General features: G+C 47.3%; 2 protein-coding genes across 2 annotated transcripts in view; one reads left to right on the top strand and one right to left on the bottom strand.

The window, feature by feature from the left end:
• Positions 1–9379, top strand: part of FGD1 (FYVE, RhoGEF and PH domain containing 1) — a 38963-nt gene extending 29584 nt beyond the window's left edge. The window contains exons 11-18 of the mRNA XM_003135106.7: positions 201–293; positions 456–535; positions 5264–5294; positions 5799–5900; positions 6252–6377; positions 6554–6715; positions 7837–7980; positions 8476–9379. Of these exons, the coding sequence (XP_003135154.1) occupies positions 201–293; positions 456–535; positions 5264–5294; positions 5799–5900; positions 6252–6377; positions 6554–6715; positions 7837–7980; positions 8476–8781 (1044 nt within the window). The 3' untranslated portion in view covers positions 8782–9379. The remainder of the gene's footprint in view (positions 1–200; positions 294–455; positions 536–5263; positions 5295–5798; positions 5901–6251; positions 6378–6553; positions 6716–7836; positions 7981–8475) is intronic.
• TSR2 (TSR2 ribosome maturation factor) lies at positions 9327–14714 on the bottom strand. The gene is made up of 5 exons (XM_001927898.6): positions 14625–14714; positions 14367–14457; positions 11500–11591; positions 10830–11006; positions 9327–10308 (listed from the first exon to the last, which is right to left on the bottom strand). The coding sequence occupies exons 1-5, from the start codon at positions 14706–14708 to the stop codon at positions 10186–10188; spliced, it is 567 nt and encodes a 188-aa protein (XP_001927933.2). The 5' UTR covers positions 14709–14714; the 3' UTR covers positions 9327–10185.
• Between the last annotated feature and the right edge of the window lie 382 nt (positions 14715–15096).

Below are 15096 nucleotides of genomic sequence, written 5' to 3'. Positions count from 1 at the left end.
CGTGTCTTGCCCAAGATCGTCCAACTAGGAAGTGACTCCCATACCTAGGCTCTTTCCTTGCCACCTTTGTGCTGTGTTTTCCCCATCTATTGCCTTGAGTCCCTAGCAGTAAACTTTCAGGAGTCCTGTAAGGGAAGGGAGCTGGGTCACACCCTTGCTGAGTCCTCTGTACATACATCCAAAAACCTTTTCCTTCCTAGTTCAACGACCGCCTCCTTTACTGTGTGCCCAGGCTGCGGCTACTTGGCCAGAAGTTTAGCGTGCGGGCACGCATTGATGTAGATGGCATGGAGGTGAGCACCAGGAGGTGGGAAATGGGGACCTGGAGTGGGGACTTAGTGCTGGGAGGAACAAAGATGTTCTGACTTTGATCCCAAATGTATGCATGTGTGCAGAGGGCGAGGGCCCTATGGAGCTCAGTAGGCCTCACCAAGCCCCTTTCTCTCTCTATTCAGCTAAAGGAAAGCTCCAACCTCAATCTGCCTCGGACCTTCCTGGTGTCAGGAAAGCAGCGCTCCCTGGAGCTCCAGGCCAGGTACTTGCCCTTGCCTATCTCTTCCCTCCAACCCCGTCTTCCCTTCAGGTATGCTGAGGCATTCTAGGCCTAGTGCCAGGTGACAAGCTGCCTCCCTAGAGGCGAGTGTTCCAGAGAAAGGGTGGGTACCTTTGCTCAAAGATGCTTGTTCTTCTGAGGGGTTAGAGGAGAGGGAAGAATGAGATAGTAATTCAAAAATGAATAACAACAGTACAAATAGTTTATTGCGGATTCAGAGCTTTAAGAGAAATAACACCAAATGCAGTGCTTGGTCCATGATAGGAGTCTGGTTTGAAAAAAAAAACAAAAAACAGCCCTAAAAGGCATTTGAAAGTCAATAGGAGAAAATCCTAAATATGAACTAGGCATTAGCTATCAGGGCATTATTGCTAAATTTCTCAGGTGTGATAATGGTATAAGAAGATAAAGAAAGGAGAATAGCCTTGATTTTTAGTGGTGTATGCTGAGGATTTAATATCATGATACCTGTAACTTATTTTTAACTGATTTATCAACCAAAAAATATATACATGTACACACATATACACCTACATATAGATATATATTACTATATACATATATATGGAGTAAATACAGCAAAATATTTAAAATTTGCATCTATATAGTGGATATATATTTAATGTACTTGTGCTATCCTGTCTGTTTTTCTGTATGTTTGAAATTTTTCATAAAAAATTTTACATAATAACAATTTAAAAAATAATGCCTAGCCATTTAACAAAAGGGCCTTCATATCTATTCTCTACTTGGATGATTGTAATAGCTCACTTTTTTTTTTTTCTTTTTAGGGCCGTGCCCATGACACATGGAGGTTCCCAGGCTCGGGGTCGAATTGGAGCTGTAGCCACTGGCCTACCCCACAGCCACAGTAGCGTCAGATCCGAGCTGCGTCTGCTTGCACCACAGCTCACAGCAACCCTTAACCCACCACAGCCAGATCCTTAACCCACTGAGCAAGGCCAGGGATCGAACCTGTGTCCTCATGGATACGTAGATTCATTTCTGTTGAGCCACGACGAGAACTCCTTAGTTCACATTTAATAAAGACCTGCTCTTATGCCAGGCATGGTTTTTAGGTAATTTTAACAAGTTTAAATTGACTAGTTGAATTCTTGGTTTTTTGGCTGTGCCTGTGGCATGTGGAAGTTCCCAGGCCAGGGATCGAACCTGAGCCACAGCCATGACAATGCCAAGTCCGTAATGACTAGGGCACCAGAGAACTCTAAACTAGTTGAATTCTTTTTTTTTTCTTTTTACAGCAGCACCTGCAGCATATGGAAATTCCCAAGCCAGGGGTCGAATCGGCGCTGCAGCTGGGGCCTATGCCCCAGCCATGGCAACGCCAGATCCTTAACCCACTGAGCCAGGCCAGGGATCAAACCTGCAACCTCACAGAGACAACGTCAGATTCTTAATCCACTGAGCCACAATGCAAACGCCATAGGCTAGTTGAATTCTTTTGTTTTTGGTCTTTTTAGGGCCGCACTCTCAGTATATGGAGGTTCCTAAGCTAGGTGTCTAATTGGAGCTACAGCTGCCAGCCTACGCCACAGCCATAGCAATGCTAGATCTGAGCCGTGTCTGCGACTTACACCACAGCTCACAGCAATGCCAGATCCTTAACCCACTAAGAGAGGCCAGGGACTGAACCCGCAACCTCATGGTTTCTAGTCCGATTCATTTCTGCTGTGCCACGACAGGAACTCCTAGACTAGTTGAATCCTTAAAACAACCCTTAAAGTAGCCACTGTTACCATCAACCCTACTTTACAGATGAGAAAACTGAGGCACAGAAGAGTTATGCACTTTGCCCAAGACCCCACAGTTAGAAAGAAGCAGAGCTGGAATTGGAGCTCATGCTGTCTCCTGAGGGCCCAGGTGATAGGGTATCAGGTCATGGTCAGGGCCAGAGTGAATGCACATGGATTGATGATCTAACAGGCTGCAAGGAATTGAGAAATGAGTCAGAACCCTCACTGGTGGGACTGTGTAGAAGCAGGAGAGAGAGATGAATGTAGGCTAGAGGGTGTCCTCCTGGAAGATGAGAGAAGGGAGTTGGGTTTGATGTTCTAGGACACTGAGAGACCATATTGGAGGCCTATGGCCGGGGAAGTGAGAACACAGTCGACAACAGGCACATCCAGAGGAGGGCAGGTACAGGGCACAGTCGGGCCTCGGCAGAGCCTAAGTGACAAGCCACATGAGTGGGATGGGTCATCTGCTGGGAAGATGGGAAGAAGGAGGCTACAGAGAGATGCTAGGCTCAGATGGGTGCACCAAGCATTGTAGGTTGCACAGGGAAAGCATGGAGGGTTTGCTTTGCAGTTGCTTTTACTGCCTTTTAAAAAGTTGTTTTCAGTGAAATTTTTCAAATATCCAGAAAAGTAGAAATCCAAGAAACACCCATATGCCCACCACTTAGACAGCTGATTCTCAACTTTGGTGATATAGGAATCAGTTGAGAATCTTTTAAAAAATAATTACATCTAGAACTCACCCCTGAAAACTCTGGTTTAATTTGTCTGGAGTATAACACAGGGAATTTTGTTTTTGTTTTTTTTTAATGGCTGCATCCACGGCATATAGAAGTTCCCAGGCCAAGGACTGAATCTGAGCTGCAGTTGCAGCAGTGCCAGATCCTTTAACCCACTGTGCCAGGCTGGGGATTGAACCCGTGCCTCCACAGCAACCTGAGCCAATTCTTAACCCACTGTGCCACAACTGGAACTCCTGAACATGGGGAGTCTTTGTTGTTGTTTTTCATTTTTGGCTTCCTGTGGCATATGGAGTTCCCTGGCCAGGGATCAGATCCGAGCCACAGTTGCGACCTCTACCACAGGTGCAGCAATGCCAGATCCTTAGCCTGCTGTGCTGTGCTGGGGATCGAATGTATGTCGCAGTGCTCCAGAGATGAACATGGGGAATTTTAAAAGCTCCCCAGATGATTTTAACATGTGCACCAGGGTTTAGAACCACTGACTTAGGAGTCAGTGTATATTTTTCCGTATAAATATTTTGCTAAACCATTTTAAAGTAAATTACAGACACTATATACTTCAGCGTGCATTGCCAAAAACACCATTGTAGCCCTTAAACATCAAAGGTTGTATTGTTTAGTGCAGAGAAATTAGAAGTTAGAAAATATAGATAGATAAATAAAAAAGAATTTTTCGAAAAGAATACAGGAGTTTCCCATGTGGCTCAGGGGGTTAAGAACCCAACATAGTGTCTGTGAGGATGTGAGTTCAATCCCTGGCCTTGCTCAGTGGGTTAAGGATCTGGCATTGCCACAAGCTGCGGTATAGGTCGCAGATGCGGCTCAGAACCAGCATTGCTATGGCTGTGGCGTAAGCTGGAGCTCTGATTGTACCCCTAGCCCAGAATTTCCATATGCCACAAGTGCGGCCATTAAAAAAAAAAAAAAAAAGAAGAAGAAGAAGAAAAGAATACAATCAGAATAAGGTAAAATCCCCAAAAACTGTACCACCCAGAGATAGTCAGTGCTAATGAGCTGGCAGAACCTCTTTCAGGCTTTTCCTCAAGGTCCCCTCTTTTTTCTCAAGGCAGAATTTTCAGAGTGAAATGCATAGGTCTTCAGTGTACCATCAGTGAGTTTTGACAAATATAAACATTCAAGTCACATATATTTTTAAACAAAAAGGGAATGCTATGTATGTTTTATATATGTTGTTTTCAGTTAACATCAACAGCTTTCTACATCATTTATGTGGTCTGGCAGTAGTGATATACCATCATTTTTTTTAAACCTGATCCCCTGTTGTTGGACACTTAGATTGCTTCTAACTTTTCACTACAATAAATAGCAGTGCAGTGGACATTCTTATAGCTAAATATTGACTCACAGCCTTAATTTTTCATGAAGTGGTCCTCAGGACATAGTCAAACTTTCATATTAGAATCTTTTTCATATTTGAAAAAGACTCTTGATGTCTGGAGTATAGATTGGAAGGAGATTAGAAGAAGCCAGGCTGGAGTCAGACCAGAGGCTGCATCCTACTCCTAGTGAGAAGTTGACGGGACTGCACCCGGCCTTGGAGACTGCAGGACAGATAGGAGAGTTGAGGAGGGCGAAGGGAAGCCGAACCTCACACTGATTGAGGACCGAGCTGAGCAGTTTACACATCACCTAAGTTACTGCTCAGAACAACCCAGACTGAAACTTACCATATCCATTTAACAAGTGAAGAAAAATGAACTTCCCTCTTTTCTCGAACTTGATAATCCAGCAATAGGATTTATTTATGGTTTCTTGTATATTCCGTACCCTTATTCACATGCCTCACCCTTACCCCTCTACCTGAGGCACAGCACCTCCTTGAGGAAACCTTCCTTAGCAGCCCCTACCCAAACTCCAGAATGGGACAGGTCTCCTCTTCTGGGCTCCTCAGCCCTATTTTCCCTCTGTCACAGTACTGATCACCCTGTATTGTCCCTGTCTATCTCCCCCAGACCATGAGACCCAAATTCCCAGGTGTGTAGAAAGTAATAATAACCATTGAATGAATAAACTCAGATAGGTTAAATGACTTGCCTAAGGTCACATAAGTAGTAAGTGAAGGAGCATAGTGTCAAACTCAGGTCTTTCCAACTCCAAAACACCTGCTCTTTACCACTCCAATTGCTTTTGGTTGGCCTGCCTAACCCAACATCTTTCTTTCCCCCCCCACCCCACCTTCCCCACCCAAGGACTGAGGAGGAGAAGAAAGACTGGGTCCAGGTAACATCCAAGAAGGCTTTGTGGTAGGGGGCTGGAAGAGTATTAACAGGTCTCCTAGCGGGTGGTGGACTCTCCCCTGAAATTCGCATCTGACCAGAATGGGCCTGGACACCTGCCTTCCAGTAAACCTTTACCGTTACCATTTTACGGATAAGCAAACTGAGGTCCAGGGGTTAAACAGAAACTAATTCTTCCTTTAGAAACCCGGCTCCTCTGAGGGTATAACCCCAGTGATAAGCCCTATAAAACCTTAATCCCAGACAGTAGCCAGGAAGGCCTTCTGAGGTTTTACAGCCACTGATTCCCCTCCCCCATTTTACAAATATAAGAACTGAGACCTGGATTTGGGAAGGGACTTGCCCAAGGTCATACACCTAGCAAGTAGAGCTGGGCCTGGAACCCAACTTTTCTGACTCCAAGCTAGGTTATAGGAAGGTGAGGTAAGGGTGGAAATGGGTGGGTTTTGAGGTATTCTGACCTCTTATTTCTTACACTTACCCCCAGGCCATCAACTCCACCCTCCTAAAGCATGAGCAGACGCTGGAGACCTTCAAACTGTTGAACTCGACCAACAGGGAAGATGAAGACACACCCCCCAACTCTCCGGTAAGAGTCCCCACCCACTCCTGGACTGGGACCCCATCCAGGCCTCCAAGTCCCCACCTTACCTTGAGATGGACCTCTCCCCTTCCCAGAGAGTAAAGACCACAGAGGCAATGCATGACCTCAGAAGCGCAGTCTTCTATCGGCAGAGCCACAGAGAAATCATTGTGGAAACTAAGGCCCAGAAAGTAGAAGCAACTTGTTTTTAGGAGCACGATGAGGTAGAGCAGAGCCAGGACTCAAAGCAGGTCTTCTGAATGTGTCTGCTGCCTCCCAGTGATGATCCAAGCCTTGGGGCAGGGGCGAGGGCTGGGGAGTAGCTGTTTCTGACCTGAGACCTGACCATCTCTACAGAACGTGGATCTTGGGAAGCGGGCACCTACACCCATCCGGGAAAAGGAAGTCACCATGTGCATGCGCTGCCAGGAGCCCTTCAATTCCATCACCAAACGCAGGCACCACTGCAAGGCCTGTGGGCATGTGAGTGTTGGGAGGCAGGGGCAAAGCTAGGGAGGGGAGAGGCTGGCAGCCCAAAGGCCCACTTCTGAGTGGGCACCCTCTAAGTTGGGGAAGGCTGCTAGTCCGCTTTGGTAGCTGGTACACTGAAGGGGAAGGCCGACTGGAATCAGGCTGTTCTTGCCCACTTGCCACCCCAGGTGGTTTGTGGGAAGTGCTCCGAGTTTCGGGCCCGCCTCGTCTATGACAACAACCGTTCCAACCGTGTGTGCACTGACTGCTACGTGGCCTTGCATGGTGTGCCCGGGAGCAGCCCAGCCTGCAGCCAGCATACACCTCAGCGCCGGAGGTCCATCCTGGAGGTAAGAGCCAGGCCCCCCGACTAACCTGCCCACACTGACCACATGGGCCCCAGCCACCCATACAGTGTGACAGAGGCCTGGGCATCTCTGAAACCATAATGCTTACTACATGCATCCACCGGAGAAGTGACCCAGGCCTGGAGTGAGTAAAATGAGTACAAGAGTGAATGAAAGAGAAATTTTTATTTAAGGGCTTTAAACATTTAACCTTCATAGTAACTTATCTATCAATGCTATTACTATCCGTCTTACCAATGAGGAAACTGCCCAGGTGGTTATTCGCCCAAGTTACACCATCAGTGAGTAGCAAAACTGGGATTTTTTTTTTAAACAAATTACCTTTTCTTATTAAAAGTAGGATATGTGCACTGAAGAAAGTTAGACAGTATAAACCAAAATAATTTAAATTCCTTCAACCCAGAGATTTGCCACCATTAACACTTATGCTTCCTATCTTTCTACGTATGCGCACATACATACACTTTTGCTTTTGTTTTTTAGCTAAATTGAGGTATTTATTTTATTCACTTAAAGAATGCTTACTCTGTGCCAGGCACTCTTCTAAACACTTTACATATATAGTAATTCATTTAATCCTTATGACAGCCCTATATGCTTTCCTTCCAAGTCAATATATGTCCACCTAGGTCTGGGACTCTGAGGCAGACTGCCTTACCCACCCAACCCCTTCACCATAACCCAACCCCTTAACCACAATGCTAGGTTGCTTCTCGCTAAGTATAGGGAATAGATGGGCTGAAAGATGAAAAAAAAAAAAAAAAGATGAAGTGTAAATAACAGAAATAACTTTAGGAATAACTGGACTGATGGAAAAATGCTTGATTGGCATTTAGGTGCCCCTGCTGAGAGCTATTCACCCCTCCTACCAACCCTGCTTCTAAGGAAGCAGCCATGGCCTGAGTCCAGCAGACAAGCCTGACTTTGCATCTCAACTCTGATTCACTGGGTAACAATGGGCAGATCACTCCTGTCACCTAAGCTTCAGTATCCTCCTCTGAGACATGGGAATAGAAATCCCTGTGCTGAGGGGGTGTTGAGGCCAAGAGGAGGCAGGCTAGGCTTCCTATCAACATTGATGCCACCCATGTCTCTGGACACAGAAACAGGCCTCAGTGGCTGCGGAGAACAGCGTCATCTGCAGCTTCCTGTACTACATGGAGAAGGGCGGGAAAGGCTGGCACAAGGCATGGTTTGTGGTCCCTGAGAACGAACCCTTGGTGCTGTACATCTACGGAGCCCCTCAGGTGTGCATCCTACTCCTTTGGGTCCTTTCAGCCATCTGGCAAAACCAGGCTGCTCTCCTTGGCCTTGGAGGATAGGGTAAACCTAAGGGGAAATCAGAATCCCTACCCTTGTGAGACAAAGATTGGCTACGGACAAGGAGTGGGTCAACATTTATAGGGAAAAATGGGGTGAGTTGGGGGGGCGGTTAGCTTCCTGGAGAAAGCTGGAATAGAGACAGGGCACTGCTTGGTCCAATTTGGAGTGAAGAATATGCACATGGGGGCAATAGCCCAAAGGCCTGAAAGCATTATGAGACTAACCCAGCTGGTTTGGGGTGTGGTAGGAAACAGGTATTTGAACCAACCTGCGTTGTAGCCCCAGTTCAGACATTTTCCTGTTCTCAGTGAAGCCACAGAAGGTTCTAGAGCAGAGGAAGGAAAAGAGGTTTAACAGATGCAAACAAAACCAGTGAGCCTAGCCCCAAGGTGATCCCTGACTCTGTCCCTGTTCCTCAGGATGTGAAAGCCCAGCGCAGCCTGCCCCTCATTGGCTTTGAGGTGGGGCCTCCTGAGGCTGGGGAACGGCCTGACAGAAGGCATGTCTTCAAGATCACCCAGAGCCACCTGAGCTGGTACTTCAGTCCTGAGACAGAGGAGCTGCAGCGACGATGGATGGCTGTGCTTGGCCGGGCAGGCCGTGGGGACACGTTCTGCCCAGGGCCTACATTGTCTGAGGACAGGGAGATGGAAGAGGCACCGGTGGCAGCTTCAGGAGCCACTGCTGAACCCTCTGAAGCCCCCCAGACCCGAGACAAGACCTAGAGGGTTTGTGGGTAACTGGGGTCCCAGCCCCCTCCCTCCCAGCTCAGTCAATACTTGAACTCCCATCATGGGCACTTTCAATCCTGAATGCTGGGTCTTGGGCTTTTTAATTCATCTTTTCACAAAACCTGGGCTTTTAAAAAAGTATTCCTACAGTGATGTTAATTTTTTTTTAAACCCTGTCCCCAGGGAGTGTGGGAGCTGTTGCTAGACCTGCCTGAATTAGGCCATTTTTCCCCAACCCCTCAATACCCTACAGATCCTGCCTCCACCCAATTCCCCCCAAAGCACCGGAGGCAGGAGATCTGGATTCAAGTGCCAGCTCTGCCACTGACCCCATGGTCCTGGCCCACCCCTGCCCCTCAACCAGTATCTTCACACATGTGATGCTAAGCGGGGTGGTGACCAGACCTCTCCTGCCTCTCCCATAGCTTTTAGCTTCTACCCGGCCCCAAGGCTACCCAGTATTTTATGGTCCAGACCCATGGCAGGGCCACCGGGCAGGACAGGGGAAAGGGGGAGGGGGGAGGACAATGAATACTCTGTTTTGTTTTTTTAAAGAAAAATACAGTTTATTTCAAGCTTACAGAAACTTTCAGAACACTGCTGTGCTCCATTCGTCTGTTTGTCCAAAGTACCAGGCTGCTAGAGTGGGCCCAGAAACTGCTCCCTTGCTGAGCTCTAAAGCTCAGCTCTCAGAAAGCTGATTCCAAGGCTACTCACAAGTCAAGCCACAAATTAAACAGTAAGGTATTATTCATTGAGGTCTTAGGCCTCATCCCGGGACTTAGATGGGATAAGGAGTTCAGAAAGAGGTTGGAAGAGACAGAAAACAAAGCCTGGGTCCCCCAAGCTCGTTGCCTTGTCAAGGTCATCCTGAAGGAACTCAGGGCTGGACACTGGGCTGCAGGAAGGGAGTGTTCCTGGGAGGTTCCAATTTCTGGGCAGTGGTACAGAGGTGCCCTGTAGGACTGGGGGATGAGAAGAGGGAGAGGTACCACAGCTACTTTCATTCACATCCTGACCCAGCAGGAATATTGGTTCTCCCTGGTCCTCTCCCTTTACAATCCACTTGCCTGCCATGAACCAGCATTTAGCTTCTCCAGTCAGTCCCACACCTCTCATCCCTTCTTCTTCACCCTGACTGCACCCAAGAGGCACTTTGCTGGGAAAGCATCCCTCATCACTCAGACAGTAACTCCAGGCCCTGGTGAACCAGATCCCACCAGCCCAAGACCAAGGACCCTAGGGCTCTTCTCCCCCTGGAAGAAGCTGTACAGGGGAATGGGGAGAGGGTGGAGATGAGGAAACCAGTCCAGAGGTCCATAACCCTCCAAAACACCCCCCTACACACAAGTCCCAAAACAACTAGCAAATAAGGACCCAAACCATTTCTGGCCCCACTCATTTCTTTCTCCGGACAATAGTCCAGCCATCCTCTACTATATCCTCTTCCTTAATAGTCTGGGAGTCTGGTGGCTGGGGGCAGACCCCATCTGTAACTGCCCCATCATTCATAGCTGCAACCTAGAAGAGAAATAAAGGAGAGAGCTTAATACAACACCTCCCTGGAGTTCCCATCGTGGCTCAGCGGAAATGAATCTGACTAGCATCCACGAGGATGTAGGTTAGATCCCTGGCCCCATTCAGTGGGTTAAGGATCTGGTGTTGCCATGAGCTGTGGTGTAGGTCACAGACGCGGTTCGGTTCCTGCGTTGCTGCAGCTGTGGTGTAGGCCAGTGGCTAGAGCTCCCATTTGACCCCTAGCCTGGGAACCTCCATAATGCCATGGCCATGGCCCTAAAAAGACCGAAAAAAAAAAAAAAAAAAAAAAACCAAAAACCCCACAACATCTCCAAGCTGTGGCCGACGGAAACCCAGGTTCTCCTCCCAGCTCTGCCAGGACTGTCTATATGACCTTAGGAAAGTTTCCTGCCCTCTCTGGATGATACAACCACCACCACCCAATCACTCCCCTGGGGAACTAGGTGATCTGCCAGAAAACTGAAAATATCTGCATCTCCCCACCCAAGAGGCATCCCTCTCACCTCCATCTCCTCCACGCTGTTTGCATCATCCTCATCTTCATCAGTCTCTCTGGCTGTAGTTAGTGCAGTGGCTCTAACTTTGCACTTTCTTTGTGTGATGAAAGAGGCCATTTCCTTCAGAGCAGCCCTATCACCCCTCTGGAGGTGGCGGAACATGGTCTGTAGCTGCTGGCTCACCTACCGAGAAAACATTCAACCAGCTTGGATTTTCTAAAGAACCTACAATACAACCAGCCTGTGTTTGCGACAAGAGTGGGGAGGAAGAGAATGAGGCTCTTTCCTCCCCAAAGAGTTCACTAATGAAGCAACCACATATGAAGGGCTCAGTAACTGCCTGAAGCATTGAAGGAGGGCCCCCTAACGGGGAAGGCCCTAGAACTGGGTTTAAAAGATGAAAATGTAAACACAGAAGGCAATCCTTTGATGCAGGTGCATGGATGTTAACCAAAACATGTCAGGCATGTACCTGGCCTGGGAAAGGATTTGAAAAGCAAGATTTGAAAGGCCAGGGAAAACTAGACTTTTCTTTAGGCAACAAGGAATCATAGAAAGTTCTTGCACAGGACTCAAGAAAAGAATGGTTACAGCCAAGAGGGTTGGTTTAAAACAGACAGTTGGGGAAGAAAGGCTGCAGGCAGGGAAATGGCAACTGTACCCAAGATATGCTCACCTGGGGCAGACTCCCATCTTCCACAACCGTATCAAACTCATTCGTCATGAGCTCCCCGAGGAAGTCCTCCACCTCCTCTAGCTCCAAGTCAGCTAAGTAGGAAAGGATAAGGCTCTCTGATCAAAGACCAGCCAACTTTATCACACTTGCCCAATACTCTTCAATACATACCTAGTGGATCCACATCTGCTTGGTTAGTAAAGGTTCAAAAGTAAGCCTTTTATTTGCTGAAGTACTCTACATTCCAGATTTTAACATGATTTTAAAAAAGAAAAAACAAAACACCAAATAAAACACTTGATTTCCAATCTCCTGCATCCGACCAAGCCTTCTCTTCCACACTCACCCTCTTTCATCTGGCCTATTTTAACCAGCCTTCCCTCTACGTGACCTTGAGCATGTTACTTATTCATCTTCAAGCCTTGGTTTTCTCCACTACAAAGTGAGACTAATGGTAACCTCATTGAAAGTCTGTTATAGGGAGTCACCCAAAAAATGCCTAATGCAGGGAAGACCCATAATCCATGTTAATTTCCATCACACAAGGGCTGAAGTTTTTGAAATCTAGAAATTATTCACGATTGTGGCTTCGCCAAACAGGAGGCCAGAGACCAATGGGTTAGGTAAGAAGAGATGGACGTTGAGTACTTCAAGATGAAATCATCACAGCCTTGGCACCAACATGCTATCATGTGACTTTGGCAGAGCCCTCCTCTCTCGGCTTCAGTCACGTTATGGTCCTATACTCTACTTTTTCTGAATTATAGAATAACTCAAGAAAGTCTTCCACAAAGCTCCTTGCTCTCTCTTCCCTCTGGGAGAGCTCCATTCGCCTCCTTGGCTTTCCCTACCACTCGAATATCCCCCAAATTTGTCTCCAATCCACACTACTCTCCACCTATTTAGAGGGTGCCTCAGACCCTCCTTTCCCAAAGCCAGATTCATCACCTTACCTTCCAAACCTACTTCTCAATCCTCCAGGGTTCTCCTATTCCATAAAAGGTATCTGAGCCACGCAACGACTCAAACCAGAAACCTGCCTCATGCCCCCCCCCCACTCCTCTACAGCCAAACAATTTCCAAGATTCTAATCCACCCCTTCTTTTCCGTAACTATTGCCACTGCCTCATCATCTTCAAGACAGAAACAGTCTTCTCATCAGTTGTTCCCTCTCCAGTCCAAGCTCCATACTGACTACTTTTTTTTTTTTTTTTTTTTGTCTTTTTGCCTTTTCTTGGGCCGCTCCCACGGCATATGGAGGTTCCCAGGCTAGGGGTCGAATCGGAGCTGTAAACACTGGCCTACGCCAGAGCCACAGCAACTCGGGATCCGAGCCGTGTCTGCAACCTACACCACAGCTCACGGCAACGCCGGATTGTTAACCCACTGAGCAAGGGCAGGGACCGAACCCGCAACCTCATGGTTCCTAGTCGGATTTGTTAACCACTGCGCCACGACGGGAACCCCATACTGGCTACTTTCTATAGCCAGTAAACCCCATCCTATTAAATCCTGCTCATGAAGTTTTATCTCCTACTGCAGTGTTTCATATTCTGCTTATAAGACGTAACTGTCCTGCTGGACTTTAAGGGAAGCTATTCATAGAAAAATCATGGTAAACAAGTTTCTTTTTGGTGGTTCTTATCAGAACCTTTAATATGATAATGATTATGGTGACTCTTAAGAGCTGAAGAGCTTTTTTTATATCATGTGACTGGAGAAGTGGTTTCTTCACTGAACACCTAAAAAGAACTAGTCTTCCATAGCATATATTTTTGACAAATGCTGGCCTAAAGGATAAAATCAAAGGCCCACAAATCCTTCCATGTTTCACCCTTTTCCAGGGGCCTCCCCAACCAACCTCCAGCCTCATTCTCTATCACTCCCCCCTCCCACACCCCCACAAGCACACCATACAGCCCTACTCTAACACTGAGCTCCCTGCCACTTTCCAAATATAACACATAATCTCCTCATACCACAGAACTTATTTTTGAGTGTTGCTCTGCCTCTCCCACCTAGTTAACTCCTTCTCATCCCTTAAAACTCACCCAAAAGCCACCTTACCCTAACAATCTCCAAAAGAAGCCTCTTCCTCAGTCTCACATTACCCAAGCACCCTGAGATCTTTATTAGAACACCTACCACCCTGTGAGTAAAAACCTATTTACTTATCTAGATCCCTCACCAAATAATAAATTTTTTTCAGAGAAAGGTCTCTGCCTAATGCCATCTCCAAGGCCAAGAAAACTAAGTGAATAATTTAAAAAAAATCATACTTCACAAAAGATCACCTAAAGGGCCCCTATTCTTATAGAACCTACAAGACACATCAAAGGTGTAGATCTCTGCTGTCCAAATAATCAAATGTGGTTACTGAGCACTTAAAATGTGGCTAGGCCAAGACAAATTGGGATGTGATAAAACTGCAAAACACCCACCAGATTTTGAAAACTTAATACTAAAAAAAAATGTAATACATCTCGTTAATAATGTTTTATATTGATTACATGTTGAAATACTTTGGATATATTGAGTTGAACAATATTCATTTCACCTGCTTTTTATATCAAAGTGGTTGCTGAAAAATTTTTAATTACATGATGTGACTGGCATTATATTTCGATTTGGACAGCGCTGGTGGATACTTTCATATCCATGTTACAAATTAGGAAACTGAGTCTCAGGGGAGTAAAACGACATATCCAACGCGATACAAGGAGTCAATGGCATGGCCCTAAGGCACTCGAACTCAGGATTCAGACTCTGGTATCAGCAGACAATTGTTCAAGAGGAAGTGCAGATTCACCAAGACCGCCCTCCTCCCCGCGCCCCTAAACAAGTCCTAGGGCCTTAAATTCACTCACCATTGCGGAAGAAATACTCCTCCACTGCACCCCCTAGCCACTCAGCCTTCTCCTGGCTATGCACACCTCCAAAGCCGTTCTCCACAGCGATCTGCGAACACAGGCCCGAGCCCACCACGTCAGCCCAGGAACCGGCCTGCGGTGGCGCAAGGGTCCGCTTCTGACGCCGCCCAACCAACTAAGCCTTGGGCAGCTCACCGGGCCAACTCCTGTTCTGGCCCGGTCCCTAACCTTTGTTCCAGCTGTGTCCTCGCTCACCTGCAAGGCGGGCCAAGCCTCCAACGCTGCGCGGATGCCAGCCCGGAAAAGCGTTAGAGACTCCTCTGCAGCGCCCGCCATCATCCTGCTGCGGACCACGTGACGCCCAAGCAGGCCAATCCCTGCGCAGCACCGCCCAGGCAGAAGGAGTAGGAAGCCAAGCTTGAGAACGCAGATTCTCCCTTTCCGCTGATCTGGCAGCAAGACTAGAGCAATAGAAAAGTCTGTCGAGTAATCGATGACACCGCCCGGGTTACTCAAGAAGTGGAAGACGCTTGGGGCCGAGAGTTCCGGACCCGTGGGTATTGCGCAGAAAAGATGTGAGGAACTTATTAAAGATAAAGGACAGAGGAAGCAACCTCAGGTAGCATAGCCTAAAAGTCTGCATTTAGAAATGCATCCTAGGAGTTCCATCTGTGGCTCAGCGGGTTAAGACCCCGACTCATCTCCATGAGGATGCGGCTTCAAGCCC

This window comes from Sus scrofa, chromosome X (assembly GCF_054392235.1).
Source record: "Sus scrofa isolate SSC_HxYL_T2T_F1_AM1 chromosome X, Sscrofa_HxYL_maternal_Yorkshire_Landrace_v2.0, whole genome shotgun sequence".
In the NCBI taxonomy this organism is placed as follows: Eukaryota; Metazoa; Chordata; class Mammalia; order Artiodactyla; family Suidae; genus Sus; species Sus scrofa.
Note: the sequence above shows the minus strand (reverse complement) of the source record. Positions and strands in the feature narration are given on the sequence as shown.

Bases quoted from the DNA above. Each gene is read 5' to 3' on its own strand.
- TSR2 (XM_001927898.6), bottom strand. From the start codon at position 14,708: ATGATGGCGGGCGCTGCAGAGGAGTCTCTAACGCTTTTCCGGGCTGGC. The intron at 14,458-14,624 runs GTGAGCGAGGAC...CTGTGTTCGCAG, and splicing joins AGGCTTGGCCCGCCTTGCAG to ATCGCTGTGGAGAACGGCTT. The intron at 11,592-14,366 runs GTGAGTGAATTT...TTTCCTACTTAG, and splicing joins GGAGTATTTCTTCCGCAATG to CTGACTTGGAGCTAGAGGAG.